This window comes from Bufo bufo, chromosome 6, assembly GCF_905171765.1.
Source record: "Bufo bufo chromosome 6, aBufBuf1.1, whole genome shotgun sequence".
NCBI classification, from domain to species: Eukaryota; Metazoa; Chordata; class Amphibia; order Anura; family Bufonidae; genus Bufo; species Bufo bufo.
The window spans coordinates 181337038-181357821 of NC_053394.1; the positions used below are offsets into that span (position 1 = coordinate 181337038).

Here is a 20784-nt window from a genome sequence, read left to right on the forward strand (position 1 = left end):
TAACTTTTAAACCCCTGAACCGATTCAAGTGAATTTTGGATAGGTTTGTCCCCACGTTATACTGTTTGAATTAATGTAAGTTATATGTATGGCCAATGTAAACTCACAAAGTTGTAAACAATCTATAATAATTGTAACTTGTCAGCTTGGGAGGAAAATGCTGAGTGTGTTTCTATTGTGCCATTGTGTGTTTAAATGGTGATGTCTGTCCTGTTGTATCTACATGTGTATTGGCGATCTCCCTTTGTTCTGAGAGATAATTGGATTGCTCCTCAGGTTGTCTCCAGACAGAGGGGAGGAGACCATGATGCATTGTGGGGATATGTTGTCCTATGTCAGTCTTCATTCTGGTCCTCTGGGGGCGTGAACGATTGGTTGCTGTTGTATCATTGTATGTGTTGTAAATTACTGATTGGTTGTATTTCAAACCCCTGTGGGCAGTACTATGTTTGTGGTTTATGAATAAAAGAGGCTGTACGTGAAGTACAGTCAGACCACTGTTTGACCCTCAACACGGAGCCTTGTCTCGTTATTGGGGGGATTCACTGTATGCTGTTAGAAGACCGATTGCCAGGATTGTATGCTTTTCCTGTTCGTCTGCTAGCAGCTATTCGTGAGGTTCCAGTTCGGAGTGCTATTTTGTATCCAGTTCGGGAGTTTGGTGTATCCTGCAGTAGCTGTGCCTGTCTCTCAGAAAGGGGCTTATCGCCTAAACGGATTTTAACCCCTTGTCTGCTGAAACGGTCCGTTACACAGCTGGATCAGGAACTTGATTAGGACGTCTCCATTCAGGACCTCAGTTCTTTAGCCCAGCTCGTTGTTTAGGCAGGGAAATTTATTTGTGAGGCCTCCCTTGATGCGGGTGCCCTCATGGCCCGTTCCTCTGCTCTGGCTGTCTCAGCCAGGAGAGAACTTTGGCTAAAGGTTTGGACAGCGGATGCCGCTTCAAACGGTCTCTTGCTGGCCTTCCCTTTGCGGGCTCCCGCTTATTCGGGACCCGCCTGGATGAGATCATTTCTGAAGCCACGGGGGGGAAGAGCACCCATCTTCCCCAGCCTAGGACCAAGAGCACCACTCAAGGCCGTCCTGGTTTCTCTCGTTTTAGGTCCTCCGGCCCTCGATCCGCGACCGGTCCGTCATCTAATTCCTCCCAGGATAGGCGTAAAAAGCCTTTTTTTTCGGACTCAACCCTCTTGGCCTAAGTTCCAACCTGCTCGCCCTCCCACGGCCAAGCAGACCCCCGCCTGAAGGTGCGCCCCCCACCCACCCGGTGTCACCGCCAGACATCTGAGAAGCTCTGACAGACGTTCTTCAGAACCTCCTGCTTGAGGTTCTTTTGTTTTGCTTTTGTCATCTCGTTTCCCTCTCTCAGCTGTCATCTAGTTGCACTGATTGCATCCCTTTAAATCCCCTCCCATACTGCATCACTTTGCGGTCTATACAACTTCCTGGAGTGTGTGCATGCTGGATGCTACAACTGATGCTTCTACAGATAAGTCTGTTCATTTATCTTTGTTTTCCTGTTTGCTTGATCCAAGGTGACCCTGACTCCCTCCGTATTAAGTGTAGGGAGCCGGTGGTCGTGTCCCCTCACTATTATAGGGTGTTCAGGTGTCATACAGTCGAGGAACGAGGGTATGCAAATTTCTACTATTGAGATTTTTGCATAGGCTGAGCAGTAAGGGAGAGAGCTAGCGTTGTTACAGGGCTTACCCGTTGGTTCCTTAGTTTTGGATCAAGTCAGTCGGATCTTCATTTGTGTCTTCTAGTTTTCTGTAATACCATCTGTGACATTATAAACCGCCAAAACCGTCTTAAGCATGAATCCGGTTTCAACCTTGATTGACCGCATGCAGGGTCTTTCACTGGAGGTAGCAGATCTCCAGAAAACTGTCTCTCAGTTTGAGGTGACCGTTTCTGCTTGCGTTCGTGGAATTTGTTCTGAGCCTAAAATCTCGCTTCCGGATACGTTCTCCGGGGGTAGTGAGAATTTTGTTTGTTTTAGAGAGGCTTGCAAACTCCATTTTCGCCTACTTCCCCATTCCTCTGGTGATGAGGAGCGGGGGTGGGGATCATCATCTCGCTACTCAGGGATAACGCTTAGTCCCGGGCCTTTTCACTGCCAGTGGGGGCACGGCCCCTCCGTTCAGTGGATGAATTTTTTTTAGCCCTGGGTCAGATATATGATGATCCGGATCGTATTGCTCTGGCTGAGTCTAGACTACGTCTTTTATGCCAGGGTAAACAGTCCACAGAGATATACTGTTCAGAATTTTGGAAATGGGCAGCTGATACTGGTTGGAATGATGCTGCACTCCGAAGTCAATTTTGCCATGGTCTTTCAGAGGGATTGAAAGATGCATTTGCCTTTCATGAGAGACCTACCTCCTTGGACTCTGCCATGTCTCGGGCCGTTCGTATTGACAGGCGTCTTAGAGAGAGAGGAGAGATCACTCCCTTCCTGTCATACTCACTCCAAGGACAGTGCAGCGGTCTCTTTCAGTGCGCAGGGGTCTCAGTCTCTCTCAATCCCCTCTGAGCAGGAGCCCATGCAGCTGGCTTTGCTTGCCTCTGACAATAGAAGATTCAGCTCTCAGAGGAGGGTTTGTTTCTGTTGTGGAGGTATAAATCATTTGGCAAATGTTTATCCCTCTAGGAGATTCAGGCAGTTATTTGAGAGTAGTAAAGAAACAAAAAGAAAAAAATCCTCTAAAAACGTTCCATCTGTTACTATTGGCAAGGTTGATGCGGAAATTGAAGGTTTTCCGTTGCTTGTAGTTCCCGTTTGTCCTACCTGCCTGGGTGGCGCTAGAGAGCAAGAACATTTTTTGTGAGATTTTTGTAGATAGTGGAGCAGCTGTCAATCTCATTGATAATGAATTTGCTATAACACATGGTTTCCAGGTATGCACTTTGGGAAAGGATATACCTGTTTTTTCGATTGATTCTGTTTCAGAGGTTTCTACTAAGACTGTACCATCTTTCTCTCTGAATTTTCGGATGTGTTTTCTGAGAGTGGTGTTCAGGAGCTGCCCCCTCACAGGGAGTACGATTGCCCTATTAATCTCATCCCAGGCGCCAAGCTGCCTAAATCTCGTTTATACAATCTCTCCCAACCTGAAAGGGTCGCTATGCGTGCTTATATCTCTGAGAGCCTGAGAAAGGGACACATACGACCCTCAAAGTCACCTGTTGCCGCTGGTTTTTTCTTTGTTAAGAAAAAAGATGGTTCTTTAAGACCATGTGTGGATTTCAGGGAGCTGAACAGTATCTCAATTCATGACCCTTATCCGCTTCCTCTGATCCCGGACCTGTTTAACCAGATTGTTGGGGCTAAAGTTTTTTCCAAGTTGGATCTAAGAGGGGCATACAACCTGGTCAGGGTCAGAGAAGGAGACTAATAGAAGACGGCCTTCAATACCCCTGAGGGCCATTTTGAGAATTTGGTTATGCCTTTTGGTTTGATGAATGCTCCAGCCGTCTTTCAGCATTTTGTGAACAGCATTTTTTTATCATTTAATGGGGAAATTTGTACTAGTGTATCTAGATGACATTTAGATTTTTTTTTTCCTGATTTCAAAATTCATAAGGACCACCTACGTCAGGTCTTGCTCATCCTGCGGGAGAATAGATTATACGCTAAACTGGAAAAATGTGTGTTTGCGGTTCCAGAAATTCAATTTCTGGGGTTTCTTCTCTCCGCTTCTGGTTTTCGCATGGACCCCGAGAAGGTCCGCGCTGTGCTTGAGTGGGAGTTTCCTGAGAATCATTAGGCGCTGATGCGTTTTTTGGGTTTTGCCAATTATTACAGGAAGTTTATTTTGAATTATTCCTCTGTTGTTAAACCACTCACTGATATGACTAGAAAGTGGGTAGATTTTTCTTTCCTGGTCGGTAGAGGCACGTAAGGCCTTTTCTAGCATCAAGGAGAGTTTTGCTTCCGCTCCCATCTTGGTACAACCTGATATCTCTCTGCCCTTCATAGTTGAGGTGGACGCTTCTGAGGTGGGTGTGGGTGCGGTCTTGTCTCAGGGTCCCTCTCCTGCCAAATGGCGACTGTGTGCCTTTTTCTCGAAGAAAATCTCCTCCGCAGAGAGAAATTACGATGTGGGAGATAGGGAGTTGTTGGCCATAAAGTTAGCTTTTGAGGAATGGCGCCAATTGGCTAGAGGGAGCCAGACACCCTATTATCGTGTTTTACCGACCATAAGAATCTGGCCTACTTGGAGTCAGCCAAGCGTCTGAACCCGAGACAGGCCAGATGGTCTTTGTTCTTTTCAAGGTTTAATTTTGTTGTCACGTTCCGCCCTGGGGTTAAGAATGTGAAGGCGGATGCCCTGTCACGTTGTTTTCCGGGAGGTGGGAATTTTGAAGACCCAGGTCCCATTTTGGCTGAAGGTGTGGTGGTCTCTGCTCTTTATCCTAAATTGGAGACAGAGGTTCAGGCAGCCCAGGCAGAGGCTCCTGATCTTTGTCCTCCTGGGAGGTTGTTTGTGCCTCTCGCTTTAAGACGCAAGGTTTTTAAGGAGCACCATGATACTGTCCTTGCTGGGCACCGGGGGGTAGAGCCACAGTGGATCTCATCACTCGGAGATTCTGGTGGCCGGCGCCTCGTATGTCGGTTGAGGGTTTTGTGGCAGCCTGTGAGACCTGCGCTCGTGCCAAAGTCCCTCATTCACGGCCATCAGGTCCTCTCCTCCCGTTACCCATTCCTTCCCGTCCTTGGACACATCTGTCCATGGACTTCATTACGGACCTGCCTCGTTCCTCGGGGAAGACTGTGATTCTGGTGGTGGTGGATCGTTTTAGCAAAATGGCGCATTTCATTCCTTTTCCTGGGTTGCCCAATGCTAAGACGCTGGCGCAGGCATTTATTGATCACATTGTCAAATTGCATGGTATTCCTTCAGACATAGTCTCTGATAGGGGCACGCAGTTTGTTTCCAGATTCTGGAAGGCTTTCTGTTCTCGCTTGGGGGTTCGGTTGTCATTCTCATTCTCTTCTGCTTTCCACCCACAGTCGAATGGCCAGACGGAGCGCGTCAATCAGAATCTGGAGACATATCTGTGCTGTTTGTGGCGGAGAATCAGGAGGATTGGTGTGCTTTTCTCTCCCTTGCTGAGTTTGCTTTAAATAACTGTCGTCAGGAGTCTCTGATAAGTCACCATTTTTTGGTGCATATGGGTTTCATCCGCAGTTTGGGACATTCTCTGGAGAGGGGTCTTCTGGTTTACCTGATGAGGAGAGATTCTCCTCGTCTTTGTCATCTATTTGGCAAAAGATTCAGGATAATCTAAAGAGCATGAGTGAGAGATATAAGCGTGTGGCGGATAAGAGACGTGTGCCTGGTCCGGACCTGAATGTTGGTGATCTGGTGTGGTTGTCTACTAAGAATATCAAATTGAAGGTTCCCTCCTGAAGTTGGTCCTAAGTTTATTGGGCCTTACAAAATCTTGTCCGTCATCAATCCTGTTGCCTACCGTCTTGATCTTCCTCAGACTTGGAAGATCCATAATGTTTTTCATAAGTCCCTATTAAAACCTTATGTCCAACCCATTGTACCCTCCTCTTTGCCTCCTCCTCCGATTGTGGTTGATGGTAATCTTGAATTTCAGGTCTCTAGGATTGTGGATTCTCATGTTGTTCGCGGTTCTCTCCAGTACCTCATTCATTGGGAGGGTTATGGTCCTGAGGAGAGGATGTGGGTCCCAGTGACGGACATTAAGGCCACTCGTCTCATCAGGGCTTTCCATAGGTCCCATCCTGAGAAGGTGGGCTCTGAGTGTCCGGAGTCCATTCGTAGAAGGAGGGGTACTGTCACCGCCAGACATCTGAGAAGCTCTGACAGACGTTCTTCAGAACCTCCTGCTCGAGGTTCTTTTGTTTTGCTTTCCTTTTGTCATCTTGTTTCCCTCTTTCAGCTGTCATCTAGTTGCACTGATTGCATCCTTTAAATCCCCTCCCATACTGCATCACTTTGCGTTTATACAACTTCCTGGAGTGTGTGCATGCTGGATGCTATAACTGATGCTTCTACAGATAAGTCTGTTCATTTATCTTTGTTTTCCTGTTTGCTTGATCCGAGGTGACCCTGACTCCCTCCGTATTAAGTGTAGGGAGCCGGTGTTCGTGTCCCCTCACTATTATAGGGTGTTCAGGTGTCATACAGTCGAGGAACGAGGGTATGCAAATTTCTACTATTGAGATTTTTGCATAGGCTGAGCAGTAAGGGAGAGAGCTAGCGTTGTTACAGGGCTTACCCGTTGGTTCCTTAGTTTTGGATCAAGTCAGTCGGATCTCATTTGTGTCTTCTAGTTTTCTGTAACAACATCCGTGACACCCGGGTGGGGGGCCGCCTCCTCCTGTTCAGGGAAATCTGGCAGGCACACGTCTCTGACGCCTGGGCACTCGAGGTTGTGTCTTCCGGATACAAAATCGAGTTTGCGTCCCTCCCTCCAGTTTGCTTCTTTCGGTTCCGTGCCCCGAGGGACCCCCAGTGTGCGGCCGCCTTCTCCGAAGCCATTCGCACCCTTCTGGTCAAGGGAGTGATTACTCCCGTTCCTCCAAGGGACAAATTCAAGGGGTTCTAATCTAACCTTTTTGTGGTCCCCAAAAAAGAAGGCTCGGTAAGACCGATATTGGAGCTCAAACGATTAAACCGTTTTCTCCGTCTTCGTCGGTTCAGGATGGAGTCCCTCACATCCGTGGTGGCCTCTCTGGAAAAAGGGGAGTTTCTGTCGTCTATCGACATCCAGGATGCTTACCTCCATGTCTCGATCACTCGGTGTCACCAGCGTTTCCTTCGCTTTGCGGTGGGGAACGACCACTATCAATTTGTCGCCCTCCTCTTCAGCCTGGCGACGGCTCCTTGGGTGTTCACCAAGATGCTTGCCCCTGTCCTGGCCTTGCTCCGCTCCAGGGGTGTTTTTCTACTTCCCTACTTGGACGATCTGCTCATCAAGGCGCCCTCCTTTTCCCAGACGTCCACCAGCGTGGACCTCACGCTGCAAACCCTGGAGCGGTTCGGTTGGATAATCAACCTTTCCAAGTCTTCGCTTACCCTTTCCAGACAACTCGTCTTCCTGGGGATGCTACTGGATACAGAAGCGGCCGAGGTTCGGCTCCCACCGGAAAAGCGCCTGCTCCTTCACCGTTCGGTTCGGACCCTCCTTCTCCACCGCCGTCCGTCCTTCCGGTCCAGCATGCGGCTATTGGGACAGATGGTGTCCTGCTTCAAAGCGATTCCTTTCGCGCAATATCACTCCCGCATCTTCCAGACGGCAATCCTGTGTGCCTGGGACAAGTCCCTGGAGAGTCTGGACCGGCCCTTCCTCCTACCTCCCCATGCTCGGACCTCCCTCCTCTGGTGGTTACGGACTCCCCTCCAGGGAAAATCCTTTCTGCCGATGACCTGGTTGGTGGTCACCACCGATGCCAGTCTGCAGAGTTGGGAGAGGTGTTTCCTCCCCGGTCCGTCCAGGGCACTTGGTCTCCATCGGAGTCCAAACTGCTGATAAACATTCTGGAACTGAGGGCGATTCTCCTCTCGCTCCGGCACTGAACTCCACTGCTTCGGGGCCATCCCATCCATGTCAAGTCGGACAACGCCACGGCTGTGGCGTATATAAATCATCAAGGGGGCACTCGCAGTGCAGCGGCTATGCGGGAAGTGTCTCACATCCTCCGCTGGGCGGAAACTCATGTTCCGGCCCTGTCGGCAGTTTACATCCCGGGGATGGACAACTGGGCTGCGGACTTCCTCAGCCGGACGACAATCGACCCGGGCGAGTGGTCTCTGCATCCCGACGTGTTCGAGTCCATTTGCCTCCGTTGGGGTCGTCCGGATGTGGATCTCAAGGCCTCCAGGTTCAACCACAAGCTCCCCACCTCCCTGTCCAGGTCCAAGGACCCGAGGGCGTACGGCGCCGACGCTCTCGTTCTTCTGTGGACGGAATTTTCCCTCCTGTACGTGTTTCCGCCCCTCCCTCTTCGGCCACCGGTTCTCCGGAAAATCGCGACAGAGGGCATGCCTACGATCCTGATAGCCCCGGATTGGCCTTGCCGGCCTTGGTACGCCGACCTAATGCTGCTCCTGGGAGACGCTGCCTCTAAGAGAAGACCTCCTCTCTCAAGGGCCGATCTTCCACCAGCATTTAGGGTCGCTACGTTTAACGGCATGGCTATTGAGACCGCAGTTTTGACGCGACGGGGGTTTTCGGCGGATGTGGTTCGTACCATGATCCGCGCACGGAAGCCGGCCTCATCCAGGATTTACTACCGGACTTGGCGGTCTTACCTGAGTTTGGATGTTCATCCCCTTCGTTTTTCCCTTCCCACTGTCTTGTCCTTCTTACAGTCTGGTCTGGACCTGGGTCTCAGCTTGTTAAAGGGTCAGGTCTTGGCGCTTTCCATCCTCTTCCAGCGTCCTTTGGCCCCTCTCGGACCTGTCAAAACCTTTATCCAGGGAGTCGCTCACTCTGTTCCCCCCGTATCGCTCACCCATTCCACCTTGGGACCTTAATGTTCTGCTCTCTGCGCTCCAGTCCAACCCCTTCGAGCCGTTGCGGAGGGTCTCTCTTCGCCTTTTGTCCTGCAAGGTCATTTTCCTTGTAGCCATCACGTCCCTACGATGGGTGTCTGAATTGGCGGCACTTTCTTGCACGGAGCCCCTTTTGGTCTTCCACCAGGATAAGGCGGTTCTCCGTCCGGTTCCTTCCTTCCTCCCGAAGGTGCTCTCCTCCTTGAGCTTAATAAGGACATCGTCCTCCCTTCACTTTGTCGGTCTCCTTCTTATCCTCGAGAACGGGAGCTTCACCGCCTGGATGTTGTTAGGGCCCTGAAGATTTACCTGGAAGTCACCGGACCCTTTCGGCCCACGAACTCTTTGTGGTTCCGGAAGGTCCCGCGCAAGGGGTTGGCGGCGTCCAGGGTGTCTATTGCCCGCTTCATCAAGATGGCTATTGCCGAGGCTTACCGCACCAAGGCAAGGAGACGCCTTTTGGTGTTACCGCTCATTCTACCAGAGCGGTCGGTGCCTCTTGGGCTCAGAGGCATCGGTCTTCGGCTGAACAACTGTGTAAGGCATCCACCTGGTCTTCCTTGCACACCATTACCAAGTTCTACAGGCTGAACACCTATGCATCGGCGGATGCTGCTTTGGGCCGCCTGGTCTTGCAGGCGGCGTTTCTTGATACCTCCGGTGGTTTTCGCCTTGGGCTGTAGTCCCTCCCCTCTTGGACTGCTCTTGAACGTCCCAAGGTTTCCTGTGTCCCCGAAGGAATTGGGCGAGAAAACAAGATTTTTGTATAACTTACCAGTAAAATCTCATTCTCGCTCTTCCTTGGGGGACACAGCACCCACCCATTGTTCTGGTTTACCATTACGGTTTAGTGCCCCTGTCGGGTAGTTGACTTGTTTGGTTTTACATGGTTGGTCATTGCCTTTCTTTCACTACTTGGACACACAACTGGTAGTCACTCTCTCCAGGCTTAAGGTATAGCTGCTGGAGGAGGGGCTTAACAGTTTTCACTTAGTGTTACGCCTCCTAGAGAGTTGAGCTATACCCAAGGTTTCCTGTGTCCACCAAGGAAGAGCGAGAAAGAGATTTACTGTAAGAAATACAAAAATTCTCGTGTTTTTTTTTTTTTTTGTCTGTTAGGTTAGGGTGAGTTCGCGAACACTCGTGCCCCCGCACACACACACACGCAACACACACTCCCCTATGGCCTGCCGGATGTTCTCGGCCGAGGAGGCATACGCCCAGCTTGCCTCCGAGTCCGAGAGTCCCAGTGAGGACAAGGATGATCCCTCCCTGTGGCCCACCCTAGTACGGAGCAGCTCTGGGCTCGTACTAGTTTTCCGGCCCACCAGTTAAATCCACGCGAGCCCCCTGCCGGTGAACTTGTCTGGTGTACCCCAGAATATTATGAGCCCGTGATTCCTGATTTTTTTAGGCCAATCAGGAATCCAGATTTCCACAGTGGGCTTCACTGAATATGACTTTTTTAGTCTTTTTTTCAGTGACCACTTTGTAAATCTAATGGAGGAGCAAACAAACCTGTACGCCCAACAGTTTGTTGCTCAAACCCGGGCTCCTTTTTGGCTAGGCCCGGGGGCTGGACTCCGGTCAGTGCAGCCGAGATGAGGACATTTTGGGGCCTCGTGCTGCATATGGGCCTAGTCAAGAAACCTAGTGTCAGGCCAGGCCCCACTTTACAGTACGGCCATGACACGCTCCCGGTTTGAGGCCATCCGGAAATGTCTGCATATTCAGATAATGCAGCATGTCCCCCCCCCCCAAGGTGATCCTGCCTATAACCGCCTGTACAAAATCAGGCCGGTCATCGATCACTTTGAAAGGGAGGTCGCGGTTGATGAGTCTCTCATTGCGTTCAAGGGGGAGACTCCTTTTCCGCCAGTATGTTCCCTCTAAGCGGGCGTGGTCTATGGCGTGAAGCTGTACAAACTTTGTGAGAGTACCTTAGGGTACAACTTACAAGTTTCGTGTGTACGAGGGGCCAGATTCCCGTATTCAACCCCCAGAATGTCCCCCCATTCTGGGTGTTAGCGGGAAACTTGTGTGGGACCTTATGCACCCACTGCTAGATAAGGGTTACCACCTGTACGTGGATAACTTTTATACTAGTATCCCCTTGTTCAAGTCCCTCGCCACCAGATCCACGTCCGCTTGTGGGACCGTGCAGAAAAATCAACGCGGCTCTCTACCTACCCCCTCCAGGTACCTATCCCCAGGGGTGAGACCCATGCCCCTACCATTGGAAACCTGTTGCTGGTCAGATATAAGGACAAGAGGGATGTCCTTGTACTGTCCACAATTCATGGTAATGGCATCACCCCTGTCCCTGTGCGACGGTACCGCGGCAACGGTCCTCAAGCCCGATTGTATCGTCGACTACAATCGGTATATGGGAGGAGTTGATCTCTGTGATCAAGCCATATAACGCCATGTGCAAAACCCGGGCATGGTACAAAAAAGTTGCGGTCTACTTTGTACAGGTTGCCTTGTACAACTGATTTGTGCTGTCCCGGAGCGCTGGCAACACAGGGACATTCATTCAGTTCTATGAGGCAGTCCGCAAGGCCTGATCTTTTCTGACCGGGAAAACAGCAGGCCGGAGTACCTCGGGAACTGTAGGCGCCTGGATCGTCCCTGGCCAACACTTTCCAGGTGTGGTCCCCTATACTGGAAAGAAGGGACGGACCCCAAAAAAGTGCAGAGTGTGTCACAGGAGGGGGATACGGAAGGACACCACTACTCAATGTGACATGTGCCCCGATCATCGGGGCCTCTGCATTATTGGTTGCTTCAGGGAGTACCACACTTCCATGGAGTACTAAATTTATATCCCAATTTAGCCACTGACAATCGGATAAAAAACTGGTTCTCAGACTTGAGACACTAAAACGAAAAAGAAAAAATTCTAAAATATTATTTAGTAAAACTAAAATAAATATTAGGTATCGCCGCGTCCGTAATAATCTGCTCTATAAAATACCCCCCCAACCCCTCAGATGAACACGGTCAAAAAAATAAAATAAAAACGGTGCAAAAAAAAGTTTTTTTTGGTCACCTTACAATTTGGTCACCTTACATCACAAAAATTGTAATAGCAAGCAATCAAAAAGTCATATGCCCACAAAATAGTGCCAATAAAACCGTCCTCTCATCCTGCAAAAAATGAGCCCCTAAAAAACTAAAAAATAATGACTCTTAAACTATGGAGATATTAAAATGTGTTTTTTTTAAATAAAAAGATAAGACATATTAGGTATCGCCGCATCCGTAAGATCTGCTCTATAAAAATACCCCCCCCACACCCCTCAGATGAACACAATAAAAAATAAAAATGGTGCCAAAAAAGCAATTTTTTTGGCAAATTTTCCATTTTAATCAGTTTTTTTCCAATAACAAAGTAAGGGTTAACAGCCAAACAAAACTCAATATTTATTAACCTCATACTGAAGTATACAGAAACACCCCATATGTGGTCGTAAACTGCTGTATGACCAAACAGCAGGGCGCAGAAGGAAAGGAACGCCGTATGGTTTCTGGAAGGCAGATTTTGATGGCCCTTTTTTTTTGGCACCATGTCCCATTTGAAGCCCCCCAATGCACCCCTAGAATAAAAACTCCATAAAAGCGACCCCATCTAAGAAACGACACCCCTCAAGGTATCCAAAACTGATTTTACAAACGTAGATTAACCCTTTAGGTGTTTCACAAGAATTATTGGCAAATGGAGATGAAATTTCAGATTCCAAAAATCATATGTACCCTAAAAATTAGTCCAATAAATCTGCCACCTTATCCCGTAGTTTCAAAATGGGGTCCCTTTTATGGAGTTTTCTACTCTAGGGGGGCATCGGGGGGCTTCAAATGTAACATGGCAATTAAAATTATCCCACTGCCTTCAAAAACCATACAGCGCACCTTTCCCTCTACGCCCTTACTGTCGTGCCCGTACAGTAGTTTCGGCCAATATGGGGCGTTTCTGCAAACTACAGAATCGGGGCAATAAATATAGCATTTTGTTTGGCTGTTAACCCTTGCTTTGTTACTGGAAAAAATAGATTAAAATGGAAAATTTGCCAATAAATTGAATTCTCAAAATTTCATCCCCATTTGCCAATAACTCTTGTGCAACACCTAAAGGGTTAACAAAGTTTGCAAAAATCTGTTTTGAATACCTTGAGGGGTGTAGTTTCTTAGATTGGGTCACTTTTATGGAGTTTCTACTCTAAGGCTACTTTCACACTAGCGTTCGGGGCTCCGCTTGTGAGTTCCGTTTGAAGGCTCTCACAAGCGGCCCCGAACGGATCCGTCCAGTCCTAATGCATTCTGAGTGGAGGCGGATCCGCTTAGAATGCATCAGTCTGGCAGCGTTTGTCCTCCGCTCCGCTCAGCAGACGGACACCTGAACGCTGCTTGCAGCGTTCGGGTGTCCGCCTGGCCGTGCGGCGGCGAACGGATCCGTCCAGACTTACAATGTAAGTCAATGGGGACGGATCCGTTTGAAGTTGACACAGTATGGCTCAATTTTCAAACGGATCCGTCCCCCATTGACTTTCAATGTAAAGTCTGAACGGATCCGTTTGCATTATCATGAACAAAATCATGGTAATGCAAACGGATCCGTTCTGAACGGATCCAAGCGTTTGCATTATAGGTGCGGATCCGTCTGTGCAGACACCAGACGGATCCGCACCAAACGCAGGTGTGAAAGTAGCCTAAGGGTGCATCAGGGGGGTTTCAAATGGGACATGGTGTAAATCCAGCAAAATCTGCCTTCCAAAAACCATACGGCGCACCTTTCCCCCTACGCCCTACTGTGTGCCCGTACAGTAGTTTACGGCCACATATGGGGTGTTTCTGCAAACTACAGAATCAGGGCAATAAATATAGCATTTTGTTTGGCTGTTAACCCTTGCTTTGTTACTGGAAAAAAATTTATTAAAATGGAAACCCTAAAGGGTTAACGACGTTTGTAAAATCAGTTTTGAATACCTTGAGGGTGTAGTTCTAGAATGGGGTGGTTTCTATTATATAAGCCTCACAAAGTGACTTCAGACCTGAACTGGTCCCTAAAAATTGGGTTTTTGAAAATTTCTGAAAAATTTCAAGATTAGCTTCTAAACTTCTAAGCCTGTAACATCCCCAAAAAATAAAATATCATTCCCAAAATGATCCAAACATGAAGTAGACATATAGGGAATGTAAAGTAATAACTATTTTTGTAGGTATTACTATGTATTATAGAAGTAGAGAAATTGAAACTTGGAAATTTGCAATTTTTTACAAATTCTTGGTAAATTTGGTATTTTTAAATAAATAAAAATAATTTTTTTTACTTCATTTTACCAGTGTCATGAAGTACAATATGTGACGAAAAAACAATCTCAGAATGGCTTGGATAAGTCAAAGCGTTTTAAAGTTATCACCACTTAGGCTACATTCACACGTCCGTGGTGTGTTGCGGACCCGCAAATTGCGGGTCCGCAACACACCAGCACGTCAACCCCATAGAAATGCCTATTCTTGTCCGCGAGCTGCGGACAAGAATAGGACATGCTCTATCTTTTTGCGGAGCTGCGGACCCAAAATCAGGGCCACGCTCCGCAATTGCGCCTGCAGACAGCACACTGTGTGCTGTCCGCATCCATTCCGTCCCCATAGAGAATGAATGGGTCCGCACCCATTCCGCAAAATTGCGGAAAGGATGCGGACCCATTTTGCGGACGTGTGAATGGAGCCTTAAAGGGACACTGGTCAGATTTGCAAAAATGGCCTGGTCCTTAAAGGATAACTGTCATATATTATTTTTTTTTGGAGTATTGGATTGTGGTGATTAATATCACCTTTGTGGCCCTATTTCAACTTTTCACTGTGTATTCAATTACCCCTTAATTCCACATTTTTGTTCCCTGTACTGCCTACTTTTACCTGTGCTTAAAATAGGGTTGCTAGGCATGGTCCGTCTATCTGTTGAAGGACGCAAAAGCACGCAGCTGACATCCAGGGACTGTAAGTAAATGATTAAAGCCAGGTCCTCCCCAGCAGCTGATAACAGTGCCTGGGCTGTGTGCACTTCTCCCTGTCCCTGCGCTTGGCAGACGCTCCCTCACTCAGCAGAGCTAGAGAAGTAGAGTTGAATCATCGCAGACCAGGGAAGGGAGATCTGCCATGTGCTCAGTGTATAAATGAAAGCAAGATGTGGTAAGAGGACCCCTTTGTGCTGCAGGAGATTAACCCTTTAGGGGGGAGGGCTCTGGTTACTGACACTTTTGGGGGGGCTATTGTTACTGGCTAGTGAGGGCAGGCGGGATTAGCCTCAGGGTGAGGGCAGTGGCGGCCATCTTAACTGAATAGTGAAATTGCAGTTTTATGCAGACTGGTTGCTAAGGGCTGAATCTTATTAAATATGGGGTAAGTCAGTCTAATGGTAACTGATTCTGGAATATCATGTTATTAGTAACTACATATATGAAAATTGAAATTAGGGTCTAAGTGTGACAGTTATCCTTTAAGGTGAAAAAAGTCTGTGTCCTTAAGTAGTTAAGTCCCACTTGATGGTATGATCGCTGGTACAATGCATTACAATACTTACTGTATAATAAGGCATTGTAACTGTCAGTTTTACACTGACACTATGCCTGAATGGCATCTGTAGCTGGCAGACCTGGATAACTTTATAAGGCTTTCAGCTGCCATTACAACCATCGGCATCGTGGGGAGGCGATGGGTTGAGAGAGGGAGCCACCTCCCTCTTTAAATCACTAAGGTGTGGTGGTCAGCATTGACCTCTGTAACTGAGGGGTTAAAAGGCCGGCATTGGAGACACTGGAAGTTACAGCAGGGGCCTGGGTGTCAATAACATCTCTTGTGCCATCCGGTCGCTGCCCTGTACATGTATGGCGTGAAGCAGGAACTCTTTGCCTGCTGCGCCATATATGTATGGTGGATGTCAGGAAAGGGTTAAATTGCCCGCCTTTTAATGAGAAAAAGATGACTTTCCTCATTCTGTGACTGTATACATTTCAAAGCCATTGGTCACAATTGACCACAGCATCTGTGGGGTTATCACCGATCACAGACATTAGCCCTGGGTGTCTGCTGTGTGTAACACATGTCGTCAAGGGGTTAAGGGTTTATTTTATATAGGTATTATAGAAACACAGCCAATATATTTTTTAACTATGGGGGACATTTATCAAACTGTAAAGTATAAACTGGCTTACTTGCCCCATAGCATCCAATCAGATTCCACCATTTATTTTGGAGAGCTCCTTTGAAAATGAAAGGAGAATCTAACTAAGCCAGTTCTACTTTATACCAGTTTGATATATGACCTCATATATATCATACAACCCTGATTCAAACATGTCTTTTTTTCTGATAAGACATTCACTTTAAATGCCTCTACTGTTTCAATTTCATGTCTGTTTTCACCTAACATTACTTTTTTATTTTCCGTAGAAGAGCACAACCAATGGACCCTATCGGACAGACATCTTGAGTCATCTTCAGACAATGAATTGGATGGTATTGATGTTGCCCAAGAATCTGCTGAAGAACATCCTGTTACAGAATTCTCTCCAGCTCATGCTAATAATGGTGATGACTCCATTATTGCATGCAGAGTACCTCATATAGATAGCATGTTTCAGTGTATTCCTCAGAACACAAACTTAATGTCCAAACAGAATCTCCATGTAACCGAAAAGCAGTTTCCGTGTTACACATGTGGGAGAACCTTCGGCCAGAAAGCCACACTTATCAGGCATGAGAGAATCCACAGGGGAGAAGCCATTTGCCTGCTACGAGTGAGGAAAATGTTTTACCCAGAAATCTGATTTAGTTGTCCATCAGAGAATTCACACCAACGAAAAACCATATTCCTGCTGCAGTGTGGCAAATGCTTTACCCAGAAATCAACATTGGTTGCCCATCAGAAATTTCACACCAGAGAAAAACCATTTCCCTTGCCCTGATTGTGGGAAATGCTTCACCCGGAAGTCTGATATGAGCAAACACCAGAGGATCACACTGGAGAGAAACCATTCACATGTTCTGACTGTGGGAAATGTTTCATACGGAACCAGATCTGGTAAAGCATCAGAGGATCCACACAGGAGAAAAGCCGTTCATCTGTTCAGAATGCGGCTCATCCTTTACTCATAAGCCAAACCTTGTTGCCCATCAAAGAATTCACAAGGGTGAAAAACCATTTTCTTGTTCACACTGCAGAAAATGCTTTACCCAGAAGGCCAGCCTTCTCGACCATCAGAGGATACATACAGGGGAGAAGCCATTCTCCTGTGCAGAGTGTGGGAAGTGTTTTACCCAGAGGTCCATCCTCTTCAAACATCAGACTATTCACACAGGGGAGAAACCATTCACATGTTGTTATTGCGGGAAATGCTTCAAACTCAAGTCTGACATTGTCCGTCATCAGAAAATACACATGCATCTGCACCGATAATCCAGAGGGTTTTAGAATTTATATGTGGGAAGTCACAAACAAGTGGCCCCAAAACTTTGGACTTGGGTCTGATGAGACCATCTTGAAGAAAACGGTGAAACTCATTCTAGTTGATTTTTGTTTTAGGATTATTGTACTAGTATTATTAGGCTTGTTAAAACTTTCACACTCGCGTTTTGGGGCGGATCCGTCATGGATCTGCAAAAAACGGATCCGTTACAATAAGGGTCTATTCACACATCCATGGTGTATTGCGGTTCCGCAATACACCCGACCGGCACCCCCCATAGAACTGCCTATTGTCCGCAATTGCAGACAAGGACATGTTCTATTTTTTTTGCGTAGCCGCGTCCCGGATGTTCGGGGCCACGCTCCAGAAATGCGGATGCGGAGAGCACATAGTGTGCTCTCCACATCGATTCCTGCCCCATTGAGAAAGAATGGGTCCGCACCCGTTCCCGATATTGCGGAACAGATGCGGACCCATTTGCGGACGTGTGAATGGACCCCAATACAACCGCATGCATCCGTCATGAATGGATCCGTTTGTATTGTCTGTAACATAGCCAAGACAGATCAGTCATGAACTCCATTGAAAGTCAACGGGAGACGGATCCGTTTTCTATTGTGCCAGATTGTGTCAGAGAAAACGGATCCGTCCCAATTGACTTACATTGTGTGCCAGGACGGATCCGTTTGGCTCATTTTCGTCAAGCGGACAGCAAAACGCTGCAGGCTGCGTTTTGGTGTCCGCCTCTAGAGCGGAATGGAGACTGATTGGAGGCAAACTAATGCATTTTGAGCGGATCCTTTTCCATTCAGAATGCATTAGGGCAAAACTAATCAGTTTTGGACCGCTTGTGAGAGCCCATGACGGATCTCAGAAACGGAAAGCCAAAACGCCAGTGTGAAAGTAGACTTAAACTGTATTTGAATTTTTCTCTATTCTTTGAATTTCCAAAAAAGGTAATTTATACATTGTGGATGTTAAACATTTGTTTGACTAAATACAATGTGAAGGAAATTATGGCCTTAGCAAAATAAGTGAAGATTGGGGTGGCCACCAGGTGTGTCTCTGTGATATTTTGCTGCTGAGCAGGTGTATGATTATTATTTGTGGGAGTTTGTGAGAGGACCACACAGATGTACAGTTCTCAATCTCATCATCCATCTGATTCATTGTACCTAAGTATGTATGATACTTGCAACTGAGTCAATACATCCATCTAACCTATGTGATGCTGCCTGCTGAGCTGGTGAATCTAAGGCCTCCTGCACACAACCGTTTTTTTTAAGGTCCGCAAAACGGGGTCCGTTTTTCCGTGATCCGTGACCGTTTTTTTCGTCCGTGGGTCTTCCTTGATTTTTGTAGGATCCACGGACATGAAAAAAAAAGTCGTTTTGGTGTCCGCCTGGCCGTGCGGAGCCAAACGGATCCGTCCTGACTTACAATGCAAGTCAATGGGGACGGATCCGTTTGACGTTGACACAATATGGTGCAATTGCAAACGGATCCGTCCCCCATTGACTTTCAATGTAAAGTCAGGAGTTAATATACCATAGGATCGGAGTTTTTAACTTGAAGCGTCCCCATCACCATGGGAACGCCTCTATGTTAGAATATACCATCGGATTTGAGTTACATCGTGAAACTCATATCCGACAGTATATTCTAACACAGAGGCGTTCCCATGGTGATGGGGACGCTTCAAGTTAGAATATCCTACGAACTGTGTACATGACTGCCCCCTGCTGCCTGGCAGCACCCAATCTCTTACAGGGGGTTGTGATCAGCACAATTAACCCCTCAGGTGCCGCACCTGAAGGGGTTAATTGTGCGTATCATAGCCCCCTGTAAGAGATCAGGGGCTGCCAGGCAGCAGGGGGCAGACCCCCCCTCCCTTCCCAGTTTGAATATCATTGGTGGCCAGTGTGCGCCCCCCTCCCTCTATTGTATTATGATTGGTGGCCAGTGTGCGGCCTCCCACGGCCCCCCCTCCCTCCCTCTATTGTATTATCATTGGTGGCCAGTGTGCGCCCCCCCCCCGGCCCCCCCTCTATGTATTCATATCATTGGTGGCCAGTGTGCAGCCCCCCCCCTCTATTGTGTTAATACATTGGTGGCCAGTGGAGAGTTCCGATCGGAGTCCCCAGTTTAATCGCTGGGGTTCCGATCGGTAAACATGGCAACCAGGACGCTACTGAGGGCCTGGTTGCCATGGTTACTTAGCAATATTACAATATTAGAAGCATCATACTTACCTGCTGCGCTGTCTGTGTCCGGCCGGGAGCCTCCTCCTACTGGTAAGTGACAGGTCTGTGCGGCGCATTGCTTAATGATCTGTCACTTACCAGTAGGAGGAGCTCCCGGCCGGTCACAGACAGCGCAGCAGGTAAGTATGATGCTTCTAATATTATAATATTGCTAAGTAACCATGGCAACCAGGCCAGCAGTAGCATCCTGGTTGCCATGGTTACCGATCGGAGCCCTCAGCGATTAAACTGGGGCTCCGATCGGAACTCTCCGCTGCCACCAATGATCGGCGGGGAGGCCGCACACTGGCCACCAATGATATTAACACAATAGAGGGGGGGCCGGCCGCACACTGTGCCACCAATGATAATACAATAGAGGGAGGGAGGGGAGGCCGCACACTGGCCACCAATGATATTACAATAGAGGGGGGGCCGCACACTGGCCACCAATGATAATACAATAAAGGGGGGGCCGGGGGAGGCCGCACACTGGCCACAAATGAAATTAAAACTGGGGAGGGAGGGGGGTCTGTAGGGGTTAACCTGAGGGGTTAATTGTGCGGATCACAGCCCCCTGTAAGAGATCGGGTGCTGCCAGGCAGCAGGGGGCAGTCATGTATGGGAACGCCTCTGTGTTAGAATATACTGTCGGATTTGAGTTTTCACGAAGTGAAAACTCAGCTCTGAAAAAGCTTTTTTATGCAGACGGATCTTCGGATCCGTCTGCATGAAAGTAGCCTACGGCCACGGACCACGGACACGGATGCCAATCTTGTGTGCATCCGTGTTTTTTTCACGGACCCATTGACTTGAATGGGTCCGTGAACCGTTGGCCGTGAAAAAATAGGACAGGTCATATTTTTTTCACGGCCAGGAAACACGGATCACGGATGCGGCTGCCAAACGGTGCATTTTCCGATTTTTCCACGGACCCATTGAAAGTCAATGGGTCCGCGAAAAAAAAAAACGGAAAACGGCCACGGGTGCACACAACGGTCGTGTGCAGGAGGCCTAATCCTGACAATACTGTGCCAAGCCAGTATATCTGAGCCTTTTTGATAATTACCTAAATTCAGAAGAGGTTTTTTATGCTTTTCAATCGATGTTATTAGCCCTACTACAGCGTATTGTTGGGTAAGTAGTGCATGCACAGTGTTGCTCAATGGAGGCTGCTTATGTTTGGGTATAGTCCAGTGTTGCCAAATTGAATTCGTTGTGATTTTTTCATAAATTTACCCCCAAAAAAGCAACCAACATTATATTTGTCATAAATTGGAAAACCATAATGAAAGATAAAGATTATAAGTACCATATTTTTCACTTTATAAGACACAACTGATGATAAGATGCAACTAGGTTTTTGAGGAGGAAAATAAGAAAAAAAAATATTTTGAACCAAATTATGGTGGTTTTTGAACTAAAGGGGGGGGGGGGGGGTCTGTGGATGACGCACTGTTATGGGGAATCTGGAATACACACTGTTATGGGGGAACTGTGGATGAAGCACTATTATGGGGGTAACTGTGG

The 20784-nt window shown here is 47.8% G+C and overlaps 1 protein-coding gene across 2 annotated transcripts in view; it reads left to right on the forward strand.

Annotated features, from left to right (window-relative positions):
• Positions 1 to 16903, forward strand: part of LOC121003959 (zinc finger protein 73-like) — a 156011-nt gene extending 139108 nt beyond the window's left edge. For both annotated transcript variants that reach the window (XM_040435943.1, XM_040435944.1), the window contains exon 5: positions 15996 to 16903. In XM_040435943.1, coding sequence (XP_040291877.1) covers positions 15996 to 16372 — 377 coding nt within the window. In that variant the 3' untranslated portion in view covers positions 16373 to 16903. The remainder of the gene's footprint in view (positions 1 to 15995) is intronic.
• The last annotated feature ends 3881 nt before the right edge of the window (positions 16904 to 20784 follow it).